The following is a 22,819-nucleotide window of genomic DNA, read 5'->3' on the forward strand; positions in this document are numbered from 1 at the left end:
TTTTTCAGCTTTCATAATAAAACATTTTATGCCAGACATTTCTAAAAAATAGTTTTTGAAGCTGTAGTAGAGTTTCATTATGTAGAAATGTCAATTTGAAAACTGTTTTGGTGTTTATAATTTTAAAAAAAAATGATGAAGCCATCAGAGGAAAATTTTCAGAAACTTGGGAAAACATGCAAACTCCAAATAGGAAAAACCAAAACTTCGAAATCTAGACTTCTGAGTCCTTGTTTCAAAGTGTCAAAATTAACTCAATTTATATTTATTAATCCATCCATCCATCCATCCATTTTCTTCCGCTTATCCGGGGTCGGGTCGCGGGGGCAGCAGCTTCAATACAAATTCACCTTTCTAAAAACAGTCATGGTTACCATATTACAGCCAGTTATGTTACAGGACTTCCACATAATTTGGATTCAATTTAACGCTATAGCTAAAATAAAGACGTTTTTAGAAACCAGCAATATCCACAGAACTGTACACGGAACGAGACTGCCCCCTGGTGGTAAGAGACCCTCACAACTACTGACTCAGTTTTTCTCCTGACCTTTTCTCCCCACTAACACTTTCCATCAACGAGCAACATTATTGCTCAATAATTAGAGCAATAATTATTGAGCAATAATTAATAAATAATGTGGACATAGTAATTTGAAATACGTCTAAATGGTTCAGACTTCCTGGCTCAGACAGAAAAAAATTACCATCAAATAAATAAACAATAACTTGGTAAAACTTTAAAAACAGAAGCTCAGCGTGAACCCAGATGCATATTATTAATAATGGATGCTATTTGATGTTCTCTTCTGTGGAAACTGTTAATTCAAGGATTCCCTTTCATCTTTTTGTGCAGCAATCAGGCTTAAAGATTAAGAAGAACCAGGTTTAAAGTATTAAAGGCGGATTTTCCTTGTAATTAAGAAAACGTGAAAAGCATCTAATAGACCCTTGTCACATGACGTCACACAACTTCCGTTATGGCTCGAAACGGTGCATCTTTAGTTCCGGTATGTGTAGTTAACGCTGTTTCTGGACTCTAAAGCTGCTGCCACAAATATGATTTGAAGATATATCACTATTTGCAAACAGTTTTTCTTCATCAACATCATCTAAACTGGACAAATTACTCGCTGATTGACACCAGTTTGACTACGAAGGTACGTGTTTTGGTTTTTTCTAGCTGTTAGTTGATATGCTAGGATAGTAATTTGTTAGCTGGCTAACATTACGTAGCCTTTCTGTTTTGGAAATAGAACGTATTTAGGCTCTAATCTTAATCACATTTTTATAGTATAGACTGGGGTTGCCACCCGTCATGTAAAATGCGTGATCGTATTAAACCCTCCTCACTAACGCTAGTTTCACCACCCGCTAAGTAGCGACATTACCTGAAGCCACAAGTCCAAAACTTGAGTTATGCCAAACACCCGCTACTCCATCACGTCCTAAGAAGTTAAACTCTTGCTACTGTAGCAGTGTGATGTTGTTACACTAGATTGTCAAGTGATAAGCTGTTCCGGTGGGAACTCGTATGAGCACTGGTAGCTTTTATTTTGAAAAGACGGCAAATCCATTGCAAAACAGCGGGTAACTTCCTGTTTCAAAATTATTATTTTTATTTAAATGTGGTGTGTTGTGAATGAAAATGTGAATTGTTTTCTCTACTATTGATCATATTGAGTTCATATATTGTTGTTTTGGGTGTTAATTCGGGGTTTAAGGAGAAAAATTAACGGGTCATACCATTATAGTTCATGAAAGGTTTTCCCACGCTCTCCGTCGCGCTCTTTCTGTTCGGATTCCGTGGGAGAAGGTATGAAGTTTTGTTTTCTGTGTTTAATAAGTGCATTTTAAGTATAAGTAATATGTTTTTGTAAATAATGTGCTTTGGGGCACTCAAGCCTTGCTAAACAGTGCTAGAACCGTGTTGGCAGACATTTAGCTACTCTTATACTTCATGAAACATTGCTAATGAAAATGCTACATCCATGTGCTGAAAATAGTACTGTTCATGGTTAAACAGGCGCTGTGGAGCACTGATCAGAAAAGGCCTGTTTTGACCGCTATTTTCTGCTGTTTGGATGCAGGTATGTGATGTTTCATTGCTTTTGGTGGGAATATTTTGTCTAATTGTTATTTTTTTTGTTATTCATGTACTGTTCAAGAGTATAATGCTCATGTTTGGACTTAGTTACTAATTATTGTTGCCATTATTTTTATTTTGTAAGGTGAATGTGTTATTTTACATAAGTTGCACACGCGCTGCTCAGGCTCTTTCTGTTCGGATTCCGTGGGAGACGGCGCTGTGGAGCACTGATCAGAAAAGGCCTGTTTTGACCGCTATTTTCTGCTGTTTGGATGCAGGAGCATTAAAAGTGCCTTCAGCTTAGCTGTTGTCTGGCTGTTATTTTCACAAGACACAACGCAGATTCAACTACGCTACACTACGATCAAGACATGATGAGGAAGACACTGTTTTAGACAGATAGATATAAACGTTTCATTGGAGAAATCAATGTGATGAGCTATCTATATATCTATATTAGCTAATTAACTTCACATTTCTCCAATGAATATATATCAAATGTTATGATTAGAAGGTTACGTTTCTTATACTTTGTCTACCTGCGGTTATAGACTTGGCTTTAGAAAATTGATAACATAGGAATAATAACTGTATATCCCTTTTAACAGGTTACACTTGATTCTGCTGTGGTGCCTGTGGAAACGAAGTGCATGAAGTTTGTGCTCAGGTGGGAAAACCCTGTGGACCACATGGTGGGACTTCTGCTTCAAACTGCTCACTACAGTATACCATTGTCTCTGTCATCCACCAGTTCACTGCAGACTGGCACCAGTTCACTGCAGACTGGCACCAGTTCACTGCAGACTGGCACGCGCCACAGACCCTACATGGATGTCTTCTTAAGTTGTAAACCCTGAGTAAATACAGTTGAAATAAAATTAATGCCTTTTGTAAACACATCTTCTCTATCAGTGACTTAAATTAACTGTAGTAATTATGTTTGTGTAATGTAGTAACCATGTACAGTGTTTAATATAATTGTTAAATAGATGTTTTAAAGAAACAGCCACAAACCTTATGTCTTTGTTCCACAATGGCAGCTTTAATTTTAGCATTTCCTCTCCTCCACATACTTCGTTGCCAAATGTGTAAAATTTACAAAAAGAAGCAATTTAAATGTAAAAGTTGCACATATGTAGATTACTCAAGAGAAGCTATTTACAATAGTTTTTACAGAACTCTACATAACATCAATTAATTTATTAATGGATACATATAGATATTAACTACAGAATAGATACACAAAGATTTCATTTCCAACAGCTGCTTGCAGTAGTGAGTGTTCATCCAAGAAATGTGACTTGCAGGATCAGGGAGGCTCTGTACTGGTTTGTCTCCTATTAAATCAAGAGGCTCATGATAGTTTGACTAGGCAGCAGATGTCCCACAGCTGATTGACTGAACCTTCCATGGACAGAGGAACAAGACCATCCCAGATATGGTAGGTTGTTAGGTCGACTACTGTTGAGAAAGATGGACAGCAAAACAAATGGAGAAATTATGAATCGCATCAGAATATGTAAGTTATTTGGCAGATGGCGCTTAAATCAATATTTAAAATGTTTTTCTAAACAACAGTGTTGGAAGATGTAAGTGATTTTAGTGAAACTTTTAACAACACACCACTGAAAGGAAGCGGTGTATGTGTATGCTTCCTAACTGTGGCTAAAGCTGCTGCTAGCTGGTTTACTCTCCGATCGGAGGCTGGTTCCTTTAAATACAGTTGGAGAATGGTAAATTGACAATGACTGATGAAGGCTAACATGAAAAAACTGTTTTATTACAGTTAATACAGAAAGTGAACCTTTTAACGTTACAACACTGACAGATAGCGGTGTATATATTTTCCCAGCTGTGGCTAAAGCTGCTGCTAGCTGGTTTACTCTCCGATCGGAGGCTGTTTATTTTATACACAGTTAGAGAATGGTGGCTTGACAATGAGTAATGATGGTTATCTAACACTTTAGTGCTGTTATTATTAACCTTACCTTTTATTATATCCTTAAGATAATGAGTATCCGTGAATTTTTCAGTCAGGTTTCCCGAGGCAAAATCACACCGGAAGTAAAGATACACCGTTTCGAGTTATGGTGGATACCGCCGCTGCTGTTAGCTTCGTGGCTAACATTTTAAATGAGCTGGAGGTAAGCGCCTCCGTGTTTAACACGTTTTTTAAAGCATTATTATAGATGAGAAGTTAATCAAAATGGATCTATTTATGCTTTAAATACAGTTTTGTTTAATCGATAAGTTATTTTCTCCTGATTTTTATTACGGCTTGGCCGTTGGTGGTTACCATAGCAACCAGTAACCGCGAGCTGGTTCGTCCTCGTTTTCTGTTGCCGTCTGTAATTGTGGCATGATTTGGGATCAGTGATATTTTTTGGACAAGTGTTATATTTTAACATATTTTTAGACACATTTAATTAAATACAATATTTTATGAGTAATTTCGCCATTTTTAAGCTTTTAAAGCTTAAATAATGCAGAATGAAGTCGATCCTTCCTGTAGATCCTCATTGGTTCAAGTAAACCTTTCACACTTTTGAGCTGCGTGACCACTGGGTCCATTATTCAATCTTTCTGCAATCTTTTTGAGTTTTGTTTTCCTGTACCCAAAACGCATGAATCAGCGGCAGATGTCTGTAGAAGCTCGAATGATCAAGTCATCAAATGTAGCTTTACAGAAGCAGAAAATTATCTCAGTTGTTGGACAGCAAGAGTCAAAACCACTGACTAAACTACACTAGAGGGCAGCAGATCATAATTAAAATTCATTCATTCATAAACAGAAAGTGACACTTAGAGTGTCTACCTTAGATTATTTTTCACCAAGCACATCATTATTTGATTATTTGAGATGCATTTCCTGTTAGCTTAAGCAACAATAATAATATCAGAGCGTTGGTCCTAGATATTTCAGTGAAAAATCTAATGTTAAAAAAATATAGGTGTTTCATTTCACCCTTATTTCATTTTCTGACAACTTTGGTTTGTATTCACTTAAAATGTGATTTCACACAGCTGTTGTAGTTTAGTAGCAATCTTTATAAAAGTCAAAAAATCTGGGACACATTTAAAGTATGCAGTTCATTATCATCTTAGCTGACTGCTTTAACCAAATTATTCAAGATGATTCAGCTGCACTGAAGTAAGATGTTTCAGTTTTACATCCATCGGTGGTAAAACTGATGTAAAAATTTACGGATCTCTTTCAGTACATTCAATTAAACTTATATTTATACTTGTAGCTAAGAACTTTGGTCATTCAAGTCTGGAAAATGAAATTTTCTGTAGGATCTGTCTATAGAATATGTTTTTTACTTTTGTTAATTTGTTTTGTTTCTACCATACACATAATATTGTGTTTATATTTAAATCCTTATTAATTTCCTCCTTGAACCATTTTAGGTTACATTAGTTTTTTTCTAAAAGGGGCAGTAATATTTAAATGTGTTATAAATCATGTTATAATGTTATTCCCTCATCAAAAACATACCCGGAGTGTCACTTTAATTCTTTAAAGCTTGTTTGAAAAAAATGTTAATCTCCAAAACCATTCTGTTTGATCTCACCAGGTGCTGCCTTTCCATAAAGCTCCTTCAGACTAGCGGCAGCAGCAATTAGCAAACAGCTGATTGAACTGCATCTAACTGCTGGGCTTATCATAGGAACTACTTCTCACTGAAATGCTGGTAAAAATGTTTTTTAAGGCTTAATAGATAAATGTTGTGATGTGTGATGACTGCTGAAGTCGGAGTTTCGGAAAGAGCAGGAGTTTCTTAAAGTGGCAGAGGCCCAATTTCAAGTTGTTAAATTGAGAAGTCAAATTTCTTTTAAGTCTTGTTTATATATACAGCATTTTTATAACAATTGAAGGCAGAGCTGGCCCAAGGCATATGCAAGTTAAGTGGCCCCAACACCACCATGAGGCCCCTCCAAGAAATCATGTGATTTTATTGTAGTGTTTGCACATTGTGCACATTTTACAAATCTCTTCTTATTTTTAAAACAAAAGATATTAAACTTGCTAACTTGTTTACTGTAAATTCAATATTTGTCTTCAGATGTTACTTTTAAATACTTAAAATAACATGCAACACTTAAATACCACTCTGCATTTCAAAATGTAAATTAATTAGAGCACAGTGACTACAATGATGTAAGCTAAGAATGTAGTATAAGTCACATCTTGGTATGTGGGGCTTCAAATTAAAATCTGGTTAGGGCCCAAAAGTCCTTAGACCGCCCCTGATTGATTGTGCTATAAAATGGCATTATGTGCCATTTTGTAGCACAATGCATAACACTGCCCCTTTAAGCAATCTACAAGCCAAGATGAGCTCTTAATAATGACTTTGACTATTCCTGACAGCAGCTTATAGGTCACCTAGCCAGTCTTTACCATAAGACCGGGTCAGTACTCGGGGAGAGGCGACTTGTCCTGCAGCTCTTCTGCTCTAAAAGCGTCCATCAGAGAGACAGAACTTCCTCTCTGTGAGGAAAGGCAGAGGGGAATCCCCTCTGGTGGATGCTGCAGAGTCGATGAGAAGCCTTTTCATCCGCGCTGTTTCTCAGTCTCTCTGCGAGCTGCGTTAATTACAGGGCCCGGGGCCGCTCTTTGAGCTCACCGCGCTCCTCTTGAGAAACAGCCGCGCGTGTCATTCTCACGAGAGAAGGAGACGAAGAAAAAACAGAAACAAACACAGAAGAAGGCGCACGCGCAGGAAGCTCGTGGAGCCCGTCTCGGGGAAATATTCCTGCGTGTCTTCAGTGAGTTCAGCCCACTCTCGGCGCAGGATGTCAGCTGGTTTTAACCAACAGAACCGGGAGGATGTGGAGCGACGCAGCGCATGAAACTTTCTGCTGGAGAGGAGGAGAGGCGCGTTGCTCCGTGGAAACCATGGGGGACACTCACTAAACTCACTCCAGCTCGGACTCGCCATGGCTGTGGACGGTAGGAAGCTTTGTAATCCTCTCCTAATCATTCATTTGTTCCTCTCTTTTTCAGAAAAACAAGCTGAATTTAGCGAGACAGTGTGCAGTTCCGGTTTGTTCACTTGTCAAACCAGTTTTGTCGGGTAAATGCAAGCAGCTGGTAACAAAGCGCCTCCTGTGCGCTCTCAGAGAGATTCAGCTGAGGTCAAAGCATCCATTATCAGCCAAAAACTGGGTTGCTCTCAATCTATAGGGCATCGTACATAAACGCCTGCAGGACACAATCTGCTGATGGACAGAGACAAGCTGCCGAAACGCGTAAATCAGCATCTGCAACATCATCAAAGCTCTGGTCAGCTCGAAAGCTTCCTTTAGAGTCAGATCCAAGGTTTCTAACAGGGAATTTTAATGTCAAAGTTAACCAAGAGAAGCTTTTATCTGTAGCGCTCACTCCAGTAAAATTAAACAAACAGTAATCATGTTTTAATGAAGATGTTTGCTATTGGAAAAAATAAATTTGTAGTTAATGAGGACATTTTCCTCCCGCAGAAGAGAGAGAGCAAACAAGAGGATGTAAAAAGGGGTAAAAAAAAAAAACAAACAACAAAAAACCCTCTGACAAATGGGTTTAATTATGTGTTTTATAGCAGTGAAAGGGGCGTATTAGTGTTTACATCAGCAGAAGCACCATGAGCCAGAGCTCACATTTCAGCAAAGCTTCAAAGGAACCAGAATGGCATGCAGAGTTTTCTTAGATAACCTGATGATGAAGCCTTAATGACTGCTGGACTGCTCAGCAGGAGATCCAGAATGACAGCGAGGAGAGGCACAGCGCTAAAAAAAAAAAAAAAAAAAACTCACCAGGACACTCTTTTATGAGCTGCTCAGAAACCAGCTCCCCCTCACTTCTCTTTTCCTTCTGGCCCTCGTTTCAAATTGTGTCAGTCAACTTCGTAGCACACACTGATACAGCTGCACGCATATTTTTCAAAGTGAGAAAATCCGTCCAATCTGGCTCATGAATCCGTAATGACCCACGGCTTTCTGCCAGAATCTGTGCCAGTAACAGCGTGTTTACTATAGTTCCGCACTCTTTAATTACTGGATGTGGAGAAGCCACCTGCTGTTGAGGGGGCTTGGATCTCTGCCTGCAGGCCTCCTTGTAATGATGAGAAATTGGCTTGTCTCGCTGCTCTGACATCTGCTTACCATCCTTTCACTAAAGGTAATTGTAACACCTGAGCTCTGGATTTCAAAGCCCTGCAGTGGTTAATGGAGCAGGTCAGATCAGGTATTTCATAATGACGTAAACTCTGAGTGATACAGACAATTGATCAATATGATTAATTGTCGATTAATGGTAAAGAGAGTTGTTACATTTACTTGAGAAACTTTATGGGAAAAAATTACTTTGAGGTGTATTTTTATTATGCTGTACCTTTGTACTTTTACTTGAGTAATTTTATTATGAAGTATCCACTTTTACTTGAGCAAAATGTCTGGATTCTCTGCCCAGGTAACTTCACTGAATGAAGAACAAGTTACTTTTAACCAAAAATTCACCAGACACACACAGGCAGTTTTTAAAAATGTTTAATAAGTTTTACATTCATTTCCAATAATTTTTTCCAATAATAATTGGAAAAAATTATTATTTTTAACATCAATCCATCTTCTTGCACCCTTGTCCCTCAGTGGGATTGGGAGGGTTGCTGGTGCCCATCTCCAGCTAATGTTTCAGGTGAGAGGCGGGGTCACCCTGGACAGGTCGCCAGTCTGTTGCAGGGCAACACAAAGGACAAACAACCATGCACACACACTCACACCTAGGGGCAATTTGGAAAGGCCAATTATCCTGACAGTCATGTTTTTGGACTGTGGGAGGAAACCGGAGTACCCGGAGAAAACCCACGCATGCACAGGGAGAACACGCAAACTCCATGCAGAGAGACCCCAGACCGGGAATTGAACCCAGAACCTTCTTGCTGCAAGGCAACAGCTCTACCAACTGCGCCACTGTGCATCCCTATCTAAATTATTATACATACTTAAAAAATACAATTGTTTTTTAAATGTAGCTTTGATAGATGTTTGAATATGGTTTCCAGTAACAAAAAAGCGTGTTGTAATCGATTAAATGCGCTGATACGTCATTGTGCCTGCTAAATACAAAACGCTGAGTGGAGTGGTGGACCGCTCCAAGATGGCCGCCCTAAATCTCGTCAGCGACAATAGGCGAGAGCGGTCCATGAGGCGTCTATCCATATTATGTCTATAGTAGCATAACAGGAAAGTGGAACTGTCCAGAGTCTGGTGTGGGATAGAAAATGCGCTTTATGCGGTTCTGTTTAGACTTATTAACAGGGCCGTGCAGAGACCACTAAAGGGGCAGGTGCTCAAAAAAAAAAAAAAAAAAAAAGGGCACATCCAACCGTATTTTAGGACAGAATATTAACAAAGCCTCTCAACTTTCAAAGTTTAATAAACAATGATAAATTACAAAATTGTGAGATATACAATCAAAGCTAAGGAGAATCTCTACATAGAGCATACAACTATGCATATGTAAGATATTTTATTAGTAATTTCTTTCTGCAGGTCTATTTTGTTATAGGAAAGTATTGCAATATTCAAACCCGCAATTTAGCAAGATATGTAAATCAGAGCTGGACCACCAGACATATTTTGTCTTTACATAATTAGACTATAAAAGAGCTGCCTGTTTGCTGCACTTGCAATGGAGATGAAGATGGTCCATTCAGGAAAGCAGCTGCATCAAACTTTAATGTGGAACTGCAGAAAAAAAAAAACTAAAGCAAATATTGAATTGTTAATGCATGTCACCATGAGAAAAGCCTACTGAGTTAAAAAACTTTTTAAAACATTTAAATCACACATTTGTCTCATGAAGTGAAATTTTTTTGGCAAAACAAACTTATTTGTGAATGTGAGAAATCTTTTCTTAATATTCTAAGTTTTTGTTTGTGACTCAAAGTTTTGCTTGTGATTCTCACATGACGTCTTGAGCAGGGCCTAAAATCGCAATAAAATATTTCTGATGTGTGCAAATAAAAGTTTGTTTGGCAAATAACTTTTTAAGTTCACAAGACAAAAATTAGTTATTTAATTAAAAAGTTTTTTAAACAAAACGATTTGTTTTTTTTAAAAGAAGTCATTACAATTTCAAAAGTTTTGATTACAATTTTATTTTACTTAACTGAGGTTCGTTTTTTTTTCTCCATTGAATAATTGGGAAAAAAAATTTAACTTCATACTCTGTGAACCAGACCCTCAACTTAAAGTCTGGGTTGAGTTTTTTCCCCTTCATTAATGTCACTTTTATTACATTCATTATATCCATCATGGTAATTCAGGGTGAGTTATTTTTAATTCTAAATGAATATCCTTGTTGGACAATTATTTAATTGTTATTCTCCCTCAAGATACATTTACCTAACGCCAGAATAAATGAAATGTACATTATGAAGCAAAGGAAGTTAGAAGATCGGACATATATTCATTATGGAGATGATCGGTTTTGGACGGGCGATGTGCCCCTGTTGCATAATAAATACTAAAGAGTTACTGTTATCATTAACAATACAGGGAAGAAGCTTTTCGTTATCTTGCTTTGCTAGCAAAGTTGTTAGCTAGCAGCTAACGACTTTAGCACATCTTATAGCTAATAGCACAACAACAACAGCCTAATGTCTGTATGATAAAAATAGTGAATCAATAGATAAGAACAGTTTTCCTCACCTGGCTGTCTCCTCTCGCTCAGTAGTTCTTCAGAGAAAGGCAGACGCAGAGGCCTGTCAGTGTCTGTTGTATTTCATTACCTCTCTGCTTAAACCGCGACTCCGTACTGAAGCAGAAACGATACTGAAGCAGAAACGATACTTCAACGTTTTCCATCATCTGACAAGCAGCAAGTCTACTCCACTTTATTCACCAAAAACGTTTTTTTTTTTCACCAAAAACTTTGTAATCTGGAACGTTCGCTACATTGAGCTCCAGTTAGCCGCTTTATCGCACTGCGCGAGAGGCAACTGCGTCATGCGTCACGGGCAAAAGGTCAAAGGTAACAAGGTGACCAGAAGGCTTATTATGTTGTACAAAAATAAAATAAAATAATAATAATAATAATTTTAGTACATGTTATGTGTCACAAGAGGGCATAGAAAATAATAATACAAAAAAAATAAAAATAAAATAAAAATTGACCAAAAGGGCACTTGGGGGCAAGGAGCAAAAAGGGCAGGTGCTCAAGCACCCCCAGCTCCCCCCCCTCTGCACGTGCCTGCTTATTAACACTCGATAAGTTCTTTAAGTTACAGCCTTAGCAGAGCTCATTCAGCTTAAGTGCATTACTGAGCTTCATCAACTATATTAAACAGATTGTGCTACAAGGTGAGGATATGATGAACAGAAAAGTGGAGCATGTTTATTAATGTGAGAAAACCACAGTTTTTTGTTTACTTAGTTGGTATTTATCCCAGCTGACACAAAATAATGTCAAAATTAAAAAAATGTTCGCTATAAATTTACCGGAAGATTGATACAAAAGGAAATGGCCGCTTCTAAATTAATCGTTAGTCGGCCTACAACTTCAGTCAACTTTAGATTAACCCTTTAATTAATCATTTGTATCCCTAGGCTTTAGTTTTTAAGGCACTCAGAATCTAAATCTGGTTGCTTTACTCCTTCTCCTGTTGTCTCTCCAGCTGCCTCCAGTTTCAGTTTCTGCAGACCCGCTGTGGAGTACAGGGCTCTGCCTGAGGACTTCAAGCACCAGCTGAGTCGGCGGACAGGTGGGAACCTAACCTGGCATGACGGCCGAGGACAGAAAACGGCTGGGGGAAGAACCGTGAAGCTTCTGCAGCAGCCGGGCACGGAGGTCCTGCAGGTACAGAGACCGACATCATCTCAGCGTCAAACACCGGCGTCCATGTAATACCTGCCTGATGTCATTACGCTCATGTTGGAGATGTACAGGACTGGTTTCAGCTAATATTTACAGTCTTAAGAAGAAGAGAGAACTCACTGTTCTGATTCCAGAGTTTTGGATAAAAATGGATCAGATCCAAGTAAATAAAATATGGTCTTTACCAGGTTCTAAACATGATTTAAACGTGAAATAATTCATATAAAAACACACAACAGATTCCGTTGCGTAATTTGTTAGTAATCTGTAGCTAAATGTGAAAGTTGTGACAAGATTCATATGCAGTGCTGAAAAATCAGGAAAAGGTTTGAATTTGGTTGAAACTTTGGAGAATGGAAAAATGTTTGCATTTCTAGACTTTATCTTCTAACCCTAACCAAAACTTTAATCAATCAATCAATCAATTATGCATGTTTTAACATAAATGTCAATTTCACCAAATGTGGAAAAATCTTAGTGACCAAAAGCTGGTCAGACTTAATGAAGTTTAAAAGCATAAAAAGTAGAATCTGCTCTAATGTTGCTGTTTCATATCACATGAAATCCATTTATTTTATTTCAATTTATAGATAAAAATATCTATAAATTAGGTGTAAGCTATATGGGCCTAAAGTTTTATCACAATATTTTCTGTTATTGTGATAACAATAAAAAATAAAGGCTACTTATTACTGTTGTCATATAAACAGCAATAAGTTAGTTATTACTGTTATCATATCACATAAAGAAGTTTGAATTGTATGACTAAGCTTCATGCAGTAACTGCATAATTTCAAATTAAATATTATTTATTGAACTAAGTGAAGAAAATAGTAAGACTATGAGTTTTAGGGGGTCTAAATATCCTTAATTGGAATTTATAGTGATTCTTATTATAATTCGTATCATGATAATAATTGTATCATGATAAATGATAAACGATACGATAAATCCAAAAGTTGTTTCTACATCTGGGGTGTCAACCTCATTTTCATTTTGAGTCGCATCAAAAATCTGAATGTTTTTAAAGGGCCGGTTGTGCCACAATATATTGATGAAACAAATTAAACATTTAAAATATCAATAAATAACTGTTCCTCCAGGATTTTTTGATGTTTTAGTGTTTTTTTGGCAATCAAAATTACAGATTTTGTGGTAATGTCTTTACAATGTTGCTTTACAAACATTAGAAATGTTTGTAAAGCACTTTTACAATATTTGTGTTGACGTTTAATGATACTCACTGTATCTAAGGCAGCAGTCACTTAAACTCAATATTTATGACCAAAATATTTAGGTTTTTTTTATGAAATTTGCAATAAAATCAGAAAAAATGCAGAGATTTGTTGATTTCGTGTGAATTTTGCAGATTTGTGAAAACCGGAAGATCTTATTGATGTAATTTGGAGTTTAAAGGGCCGCATAAAAAGCTACGGTGGGCCAGATGTGGCCCCTGGGCCTCAGGTTTGACACCTGTGTTCTACATCAACAATTCTGGGCATGAATTCATAAGCAGCCAATTTGGACCGGCCATCAGATTTCAACGACCCTCTCCAGCTATTTGAACACACAGAGAGCTCCTAGAAATGAGGAACAAGTACGGCTAGAGGATGTTGAACCAAATGAGATGCAAATCTGATGATCTCCACTCCTGAGTTTATGGACAGAGGCTGTTACATGTGTATTTGTAGCGCCACTCTGGCAGCTTGTTGGAGGCTTTTCTGTAAAACTTTGCTGCCAGAAAAAAACAACAGAAACACAAAAACCCATTCATTCCTCCCAGAGCAGCTGCCTCTGCTCTTGCTGCTGGATTCAGGCAACTCCTCTGCTGATACATTTTTTATTTTATTTAAGTCAAATTCCTTTTCATTATGTTGTCAGAACTTATTTATCGAACTCCGCCACTCGCAAATATGAGAGATTTTTGCTTGGCTGCAGACATTTGCCTCATTATTGTAATTACGCTGCAGCTGCTTTTTATAATCCTGGCTTTTTCTTTTTGATCTCAACTCTGATCGCTGCAGCTGCAGAGTCGATAACGTCGCTTTTTCTGACTGCTGGATGTGATTTGAACATTTTCCCTTGTTTTGTTTTGTTGTCTTCTGGAAGTTTGTTCCAGATTGGAGGTGCTTAACGAGCCCAACAGAACCCATAGCAGTTTCTTTTAGCTGCTGGCTGTTTGGCTAGATGATTATTTATTATTTATTTTGCCTCCAGACATTGAGCAGGATGTGAAAAGAGGCTAAAAAAAGTAACAAAAGGTTCCTGTTGGAAACCTGAAGCAGAAAGTGGCACTTCGGGGTCGCTAAGTGCTGTGGCTAAGCTAATAGCAGTATAATTAGCCGTGCATTAAGAATAACCTAAGCCACTCTAACGGTAAATGTTATTAAAAAAAGAGCCTTTTCCACCGGAGAGGAGCCTTTAAAAACCTCCTATTAGGAAACATCATTAAACCTGATACTCTGAAGAGAGAACTGCTTTAATTCCACACTACATTGATTAATTTGATAAAATGATAGAAATTCATTTGGCTGGAAATGATCGCCTCACCTACGATCCAGGTATCTGAAATTGGTTTATGACTAGTCCGTATTAGTAAATTGAGATATTTATAGTAATATTTTGAATATACAAAATACCTATAAGAGATTTGCATTTATCTTACATATTATGAGCATATAATTGTGCAAAAATAAAGTCAAAATAGGATGAGATAAATTTCTGGTACTACCACAATAAAGTCATAATTTTCTGACTTTGTTCTCGTATTTTTCCAACTTTATTCTTATATTATTCTGACTCTATTCTCGTAATATTTTGACTTTATTCTCTTAATATTCTGACATTATTTTCTTAATATTTTGAGTTTATTCTCTTAATATTCTGACATTATTTTCTTAATATTTTGAGTTTATTCTCTTAATATTTTGACGTTATTCTCATATTATTCTGACTTAATTGTGGCATTATTTTGACTTTTTTCTCCTTATACATTTTTTTCTTAGTGTGTCCCTAATACTCCGTCGTAGGAATCGGCTCTGTTATGATAAAAATCTGAGGTTTTCTTTGTAATCCGTGTCGCTCAGCCCAAAGATGGACGTTGTGATGTCTTGAGGAAAACCGTCCTTTCTGCTGGTCTGCATCTTTTCCTCTGTGCAGAAAATCATGACTAGAATAAAAATCCCAGTCCAACAAACCCTCCTCCTTTGTGGCTAATGGACACTTTGTTAGCAGAGAATGGGAGCTGCTCTCCCCCAGCGGGACGGCGGCTCTTACCGCCTTTTAGCTTTAAATAGTACAGGTCTTCCAGCGCTCACACTTTGCTGCTGCACCACTGTGTCTGTTTATTGAGAAACGGAAATTATTGCGCCAGATAGCATCCAGTCGGCCGAGCCGGTCTCGTTTCCCTCCTAGTTCTTTGTGAAGCCCGGTCAGAAGCGTGAGCGGTTCCAGCTTAAATTAAAGTCTCTTGTTATCTGATGCAGCTTTGTCTCCTCACGCGGTCAGTGTTGTCGGCAGCCGCGGTCCATTTATGCTGTGAACTGGCCTCATTTACAGCCCGTGGTTACAAGTCGGCTTTGTTTCCAGCCCATGAAAGGCGGTTTAAAAGGCCTTTAGGAGCTGAAGCTAAAGCTGCAAACAGAACTGGGTTGGGCTGATAACAGAGTTGCAGGCTTTGCTTTGTTTGCCTCTTCTCTTCTGCAACACACACAAAGCAGCGGCCGGTTTATTTCCGTCTCATGGAACGTGAACTTAATCGTTGCTACGCGGTTGTGCGGCTCTGTGAGCAGCATTATTACTGCTTGCACACTTCACTTTCATCTTTTACATGTCGTCCTTTCATTTGCTCTTCATGTATTCATCATCCGCGCTCTTTTGTTCCTTCCCTGGAGGCTCAGAGCAGCAAAATGTTTCATTGTGGAATATTAAACATCCTTACTCAGGATGTTCAATATTAAGAATTAAACATTAAGTCAAAATTCTTAGATTTAAGAATTTTGACTTAAATCTAAGAATTCTGACTTTTGACTTTTTTTCCACAATTCTCACTTTTTTTCTCTGAATTCTGACTTTAATTTCAGAATTCACTTTTTTCAGAAAATTCTTTTTTTTTCATAAAATTCTGACTTTGACATGAAAATTCTGAATTTTTTCAGAAAATTGTCACTTTCTGAAAATTCTTCCTGAAAATTATTTTTTTCTCAAAATCCTGACTTTTTCCTCACATTCCTGGCTTTAATCTCAGAATTATAATAGTTAAAATTGTTTATGCACTGTCAAGCAAATCTAATCTTAAAACTAAAATCTACCAAATAAATTTTTGACTGTCTTTCAGAGTCTATAAAATGCAGGTTTACAAATCCTATAAGCATGAAGAAACGGTTATATTATTTTCATATACTAGCATAATTGAAAAAATATTTAGTTATTTATTTGAATTTTGACACAGAATTAGAATTCAGAGAAGGAACGTCTAAAGGAATTTATCTGGAGTAAAGTGTTAGATAAAACTGAAGATGTTTATGTGGTTGGATTTTAAGAATGCCATTTTAAGAGTTGGCTATATATATATATATATATATATATATATATATATATATATATATACTGCTCTAAAAAAATAAAGGGAACACTTAAACAACACAATATAACTCCAAGTAAATCAAACTTCTGTGAAATCAAACTGTCCACTTAGGAAGCAACACTGATTGACCCGACAAGGGTCCCTGTTGTCAATCAGTGTTGCTTCCTAAGTGGACAGTTTGATTTCACAGAAGTTTGATTTAGTTGGAGTTATATTGTGTTGTTTAAGTGTTCCCTTTATTTTTTTGAGCAGTGTATATAGCATATGTATATATATATGTATATGTATATGTATGCTGAGTCCTCACCGTAAGCTCATCTTTTTATGTGAAATTAAAGAAAATCAGAGTTGGAGAAAAAAGCCGAACTTACTAAACTTTAAAACTGACTTTCTGATGAAAGACAACAGGATTACTGGTGTACGGGTTTTACATCCTGGACATTTTTAAAGCTGCTCACCACCCAGACATAACTCAAACCTAATCAAACTTCCCCTAGATGTTGCTTGGGACATGCAGAACGCGTTAGGGGCAATTTTACTTTTAGTTATTTTGTTTAACTGCAGGTCTCGTCTTCCACATAAAAACAAGCCTCCACATGTGCATTCCTCTGATGACATCACATGAGGTTTAAGGAAGCTGATTGTCCTGATTTCTTCAGAGTACATCTTGTTTTTTTCTCTTTTTATCGCTTGTTTTTTGTTTTTATCAAATTCCTCCCTCAAAGACGTTTCTTTGTAATCTGCAACCAGAAGTTGGGTTTGTGTGATAAAACTCATGGAGGTTGTCTGTGAAGAAGACTTTAAAAGTCAGATTTCATCACTGAAAACTGACTTTTTTGTTGAAAATTGTTGGTCAGTTTTCAACAATAACATTCATGTTTTCTGCAGAACTGAAAACAGTTGATCATCAGCCATTTTCTACGGATTCCAGCTCCATTTCTGCGCCTCTTGTGATGTCATCGACTCAAATACACACAATGAAGAATTTCATAAATCCATATGACAATAAAGTCTTAACAGAAGGAGAATAAAGTGGTTCTTTTATTAGAACTGCAGCATGAAAAAATAATGTAATCCTATCACTTTATTCTCGTATTATTTCAGCTTTATTCTCGTACAGATAAAATCAGATTTGGTATGAAAAAAAATCTTAGATTTAATTAGTAAGCCGTGTTGCTCAGCACTGCTGCATACAACATGTACGTAACATGTAAATGTGTGTGTTTGATCCCAGTGGCCTATGCTTGATTTTTCTACAGCACATGCAGAGACTCTGCATTCTGGTTCTGGTTGTCAGAGTTCAGCTTAAAATTAAATTCAGATCCACGACAGATTGAAAACTCTTCAGAGGCGTTTGTGTTTCTGCATACATTTCAGATGCATTTCCAATATCTGGCAAAAAGCTTGCAAACATGACTGTCTTCAGGACTGTGTTGTGACCCGTTTCTGCAAGTACATGTTTCTATTAACTGTTGGTCAGTTCTGCAAATCACCTTTGAACAAAGCAGCTTACGTTCTGAAGTGGTGGTGGTTTCCCTCATGAATATAAATGACTTTTTCAGCCTTTATGCTCGGCTGCAGCCGTCTTTTCCACAAAGCGCGAGGTCGCAGTAAACATTTAAAAGTTGAGCTACATTTTCACTTATTTTGTCCTGAAAGTTTTGTTGCTTGTCTGTTTTTTTTTTTTTTTTCAGTACCGCTCCAGTGACAATTACGGCATCTATCACACGAGTCCGACGCAGCCCAGCCTGATCCGGCCCGTCGTCCTCTGGTCGCAGCAGGACGTCTGTAAATGGCTGAAGAAACACTGTCCGCACAACTACCTGACCTACGTGGAGGCGTTCTCACAGCACGCCATCACAGGTAAACCCGTCAGAAGTCACACAATCACCTTTTAAAAGTCATCTGACAATAAATCAGGCTAAACGTTTCCTGTTTTAGCTCAGTTTGAATTTTCAGTTTCTTAAGAGAATTGATAAAATTACATAAAATCAAGGGTTTTAAGACTCTGATTTGGAACCAAAAGTTCAACATTTGTTACATTTTCAGCAGCTGTGGTTCACTTTCACACTGTGCTGTCAAATGATCCAAATTGAAAAACCTGTTCCCCTCCTCTCCTGTGGGGGCGCTACACCAAGAACCACTGCAGAAAATGACACAAAAACCTAAAAAGCAGACACTAAATGTAAATAAAAATGGTGTAGCAGTTGTAGGATTTCTCTTTTGTTTTTTGTGAAAGACCAGAAGTCGTTTCTCCCTTCAACGTTAGACTTGTCGGAACACAAGTCTAACGTTTGGTTGTATTTACCCAGAATCCTCTACGTTGTAGTCCACTTCCTGCTTTTGGAGCGATCTCCTTGTCATTCACATATAAATTCAAAGCGCACCAAAGTTGAATTGAACCGAACAGAGACCTAAGCCAGTTTGCTTTTTTGGTTGTATCAGAGTTCGATTGCACATTCACATTTCCCCTAAGGAACCTGACTTTCTAGACAAATGAACTTGAGTTTGATTAAAGCGGACTAAACCGACCCTTGCTGTGTTTTCACACCAGCCTTGTTTGGTGCTCTTTAACTGAACTCTAGTCCGGTTCGTTTTGTATTGTTTTCTTCAGTGGTTCTTGACGCAGCTCCCCCACAGGTGAGGAGGGGAACAATGTTTTCAATTAGTTTGGATCTTGCTAACCACAGTAGCTGAAAATGTAATAAGTGTTACAGCTTCGGGCCCCAGTCACACCGAGTCTCCTGGACTATCAGGTGTAAAAAAATACGTAGATTAATTTTCTTCAGAATAGTGGAAAAGCCTAAATGATGATGTAAAGTCTTCTGAAAGCAGGTTTCACTTTGCAGGCCGTGCTTTGCTGCGTCTAAATGGGGAGAAGCTGCAGAGGATGGGTTTGGTGCAAGAGACGCTTCGGCAGGAGCTGCTGCAGCAGGTGCTGCAGCTCCAGGTGCAGGAGGAAGGGCGCAACTTGCAGCTGCTCAGCAGAGGTAGACGAGGGCGTCTTCTGGGTCCCTTCAGACATTTTCACACAACAAAAACAAAAATCTGTAGTTTCTGCAGCCATATTTATTAAAATCAAAACAATATTGTGGCATTAATTGGAATTAATTTGGTTTTTCTGCCATTAAAAAGAGAAGTTCTCCTGTATTTTCTCTCCTTCTGGACGTTTCTCCTGACACGTCTCCTCTCTGGTCTCCAGCGGTGAGCGCACAGCTGCAGCTCAGGCTCCCTGCTGTGCAGAACATGATTGAGCTGCAGCTGAACAAAAATCTGGACAAAACCTGGGAAAATAACTCGAGACGCCGATCGATTGTTTTTATCCTGCTTATACATTTTCACTTTCATTCTCCCATCTTATCAGACTGAGATACCAGAGGCGAGGTTATCCAAGTAGTTTGAAAGTTTTCAGACTTAAAAAGTTTAATGTTGTCTTTTTAATTTACCAGATAGAAACGAAAAGCATCAATTTCCCTTTTTTTACTTTTTTCATTATGCCAGAAACAGATTTAAATATGTTTACTGAATGTTTTAGTTGCTTCACTCGTCATTTTTGCAGAAATTTTTATTTAACAAAAAGTAATAAGTAAATAAATTAAACATTTACATTGTTTCTATAATTGTGATATTAATTTACCCTGATCCTTCAGTCTTCATTTGATGCTTTGTTTTGCGCTTTTTGACTGTAGTTTTGTTTTTACGTTCACTAACTGAGGAAATGGTGATGAAAAATAATTGTTAACTTAAAACAAGCTGCTATCTCGTGCTTTAAAGTTACTTGTCAGTTTTGTCTTATTTAATGTGTACTAAGATATTTACAGTGTAAACTGGACCAGATAAACTCTGTAATATTTTGTGTTTTTGCCGTAGAGGCTCAGGGTAAAGTTTCCACAGACTGTGATGATGTGGGGAGCCGTGTCATCAGCTGATGTTGGTCCAGTGTTTTATTTAGTCCAAACTGAGTTCAGCTGGAAAGTTTAGAGCGTTTACATAGCGGTTACACTCTGAAACAATACCAGAAACCCTTAAAACACTGAATATTTGTGTAGCATAAACAGATCTACATAATCTTGGATATTTTGCACGGGCTTAATAAATCATTCCACGCAACATGTGCAACATAAACGCTGTAGAGCGTTTTGATATGAAAGGTTTAAGTTTTTAACAACCTTACGGAGCCATTCTGTCTGTAACATCTTATCTGTTTTCACCCTGGCAGATGCAGTAGATTTGAAATGATGGTGGCAGAAAAAATGTCTGTACAGTTTATCTTTCATGTATGGATGAGTCAGAAAACAAACATCTAATCTAACTGCTCAGCCTCACACACCCTGTAGTGCCTGAACTCTCGTTTGATTAAAAATAATTGGTCAGTTGACCTCATCATAGCTGGTAAGCTACTGGTAGAATAAATAACAGCCATTTAAAGGGGACCATTAAAGAAAATTCAAATTCTTTATATTTACATTTGGGTCTCAGCTGCTTCTAAAAACAGCCCAAGTAGTAAAGAAAAAAACACCTAGATGTATCCAGCATTAAGTTAAAGTTTTTTTTTGGTGTCTGGAAAATGAGCCATTTCAAAACCTTCCCAATTATCAAGTCACGCTCGACAGGCACTGTGCTGTTACCTAGCAACCCCAGCTGAGCTCAGCCTCGTTTAGCAATGCAATCGGAGCTCCAGCGTATTTGGACAGCCGGCTTGGCCAGCAGCAGCTTATTTGGATTTAAAGTGATAAGAGGCCATAAAACAGCTTGTTCTAAAAGGAGCTCAAAACTAAAATCTTAGAATAATTTTGTTCAAAAAATGTGAAGAACATGTTTTGTATAGACCATAGATCTTTCCTAAACTGATCAGGGAACCATAACAGGTCAGCTTTAAAGAAAAGAGAACATTTAACAGTGCTCACCTCTCATTCTGTGGCATTTCTTCAATGTTTAATTAAAAAAACAATATTGTGCTGTTTTTCCAGAGTATTGTAAGATTGATTGTTTTCTGTCTGTTCCCTGGCAACTGCTCAGAAACAAACCGTCCTTCTGTCTTTTCCAGTGACAGCAAATTGTTGTTTTTACACTTTGTTACGGCGCAGGCTTCACCAACAAGCTCTAACATGTCAGTTGGTGGATTTTTCCTTTGTGTGTGAAGCCGTCCCAGCTGTTTCCAATCATACTGTCTGGATGAAATAAGAAGCAGCTGCTTGCAGCTGGGACACCGAAAAATAACTGCACTGAATGTTTCTGATGGTGTTTTTATTCTTCTAGGTTCTTTTGGAAGAATATCTTAGCTGGAGAAACTGGACGCTCCGATGAGGAATAAATCCAGAATGGTGTTGAACGATTTTAACTCAACATCGACATGACGGACAGACGCCATCTTTACAGACTGTGAACTGTGATGAGAAAAGCATCATGACAATCTGATCTAATGTTGTACTGCTCTGATTTCTGCTTAATTATTATATTCATGTGTATCTTTAAACATTGTCTGAATTTTTATGTCAAAAATTTAATTATTAAACAAAACTGTTAAAGCACCGGCGCTTCTTTGTGTGTCAGTTGTTTTGAGATGTGAGATGGACAGAGTTGGGTTGTAACTAGCTACATTTACTCTGTTACATTTACTTAAGTAACTTTTTTTGAAAAACTAAACACTTTTAGGAGTATTTTTACTACACTGTACTTTTTACTTTTACTTGAGTGATTTTTTTACGAAGTATTTCTACTCAAGTAAAATTGAGTAAAAACTTTTGTTTATTCATCATACTGCAGTTTTTGTTAGATTAAATTTTTTTTATTGAATTTTTATTTTATTTGACTTTGTTACTTGTATGACTTATTGTCATTTTTGTCCTTAAACTACCAAAATATCCACTTGTATTTTGGTCCACCTGATTATGTCATTTTTAAATATTAAATAATTAATAATTTGATCAGTTACTCGTTACTTGAGTAGATTTTTTTTTTTTTTTTTACCAAATACTTTTACTCGAGTAATTTCTTGGATGGCTACTTTTTACTTGAGTAAAAATAAGATGAAGTAGCGTTACTCTTATTTGAGTAAAGTTTTTGTCCGCTCTGCCCACCTCTGGAGACAGATTAATGATGATGGTTGTGATGAACTACATTACCCATAATCCCCCAGCGTGCCCAAGTCTGACTCCATTCAAGGCTGCAGTCGATGCAGGATTCCGGCGGATGCAGAGACAGAAAATAATGACTTCCCGCTCGGACAGGTACATCCCGCTCCCATTCGTTGCTTTTACCTGTTTTTAAATGACAAACACAG

The 22,819-nt window shown here is 37.5% G+C and overlaps 1 protein-coding gene and 1 long non-coding RNA gene across 4 annotated transcripts in view; one reads left to right on the top strand and one right to left on the bottom strand.

The window, feature by feature from the left end:
* Window positions 1-22,819, bottom strand: part of emilin3a (elastin microfibril interfacer 3a) — a 42,415-nt gene that overhangs the window by 10,625 nt on the left and 8,971 nt on the right. For 2 of the 3 annotated variants that reach the window (XM_081609200.1, XM_081609201.1), the window contains 2 exons: window positions 22,662-22,796; window positions 11,852-11,927 (listed from right to left, as the gene is read on the bottom strand). In XM_081609200.1, coding sequence (XP_081465326.1) covers window positions 11,852-11,927; window positions 22,662-22,796 — 211 coding nt within the window. Of the gene's footprint in view, window positions 1-11,851; window positions 11,928-15,227; window positions 15,319-22,661; window positions 22,797-22,819 lie in introns of those variants that run through there. The other variant, XM_008414380.3, reaches the window with a different exon arrangement.
* On the top strand, window positions 1,684-2,984 carry LOC108166438 (uncharacterized). The gene is made up of 2 exons (XR_014088271.1): window positions 1,684-2,090; window positions 2,698-2,984. It is a non-coding gene; the product is annotated as an uncharacterized LOC108166438 (long non-coding RNA).

This window comes from Poecilia reticulata, chromosome 7, assembly GCF_904066995.2.
Source record: "Poecilia reticulata chromosome 7, P_reticulata-male-v2, whole genome shotgun sequence".
NCBI classification, from domain to species: domain Eukaryota; kingdom Metazoa; phylum Chordata; class Actinopteri; order Cyprinodontiformes; family Poeciliidae; genus Poecilia; species Poecilia reticulata.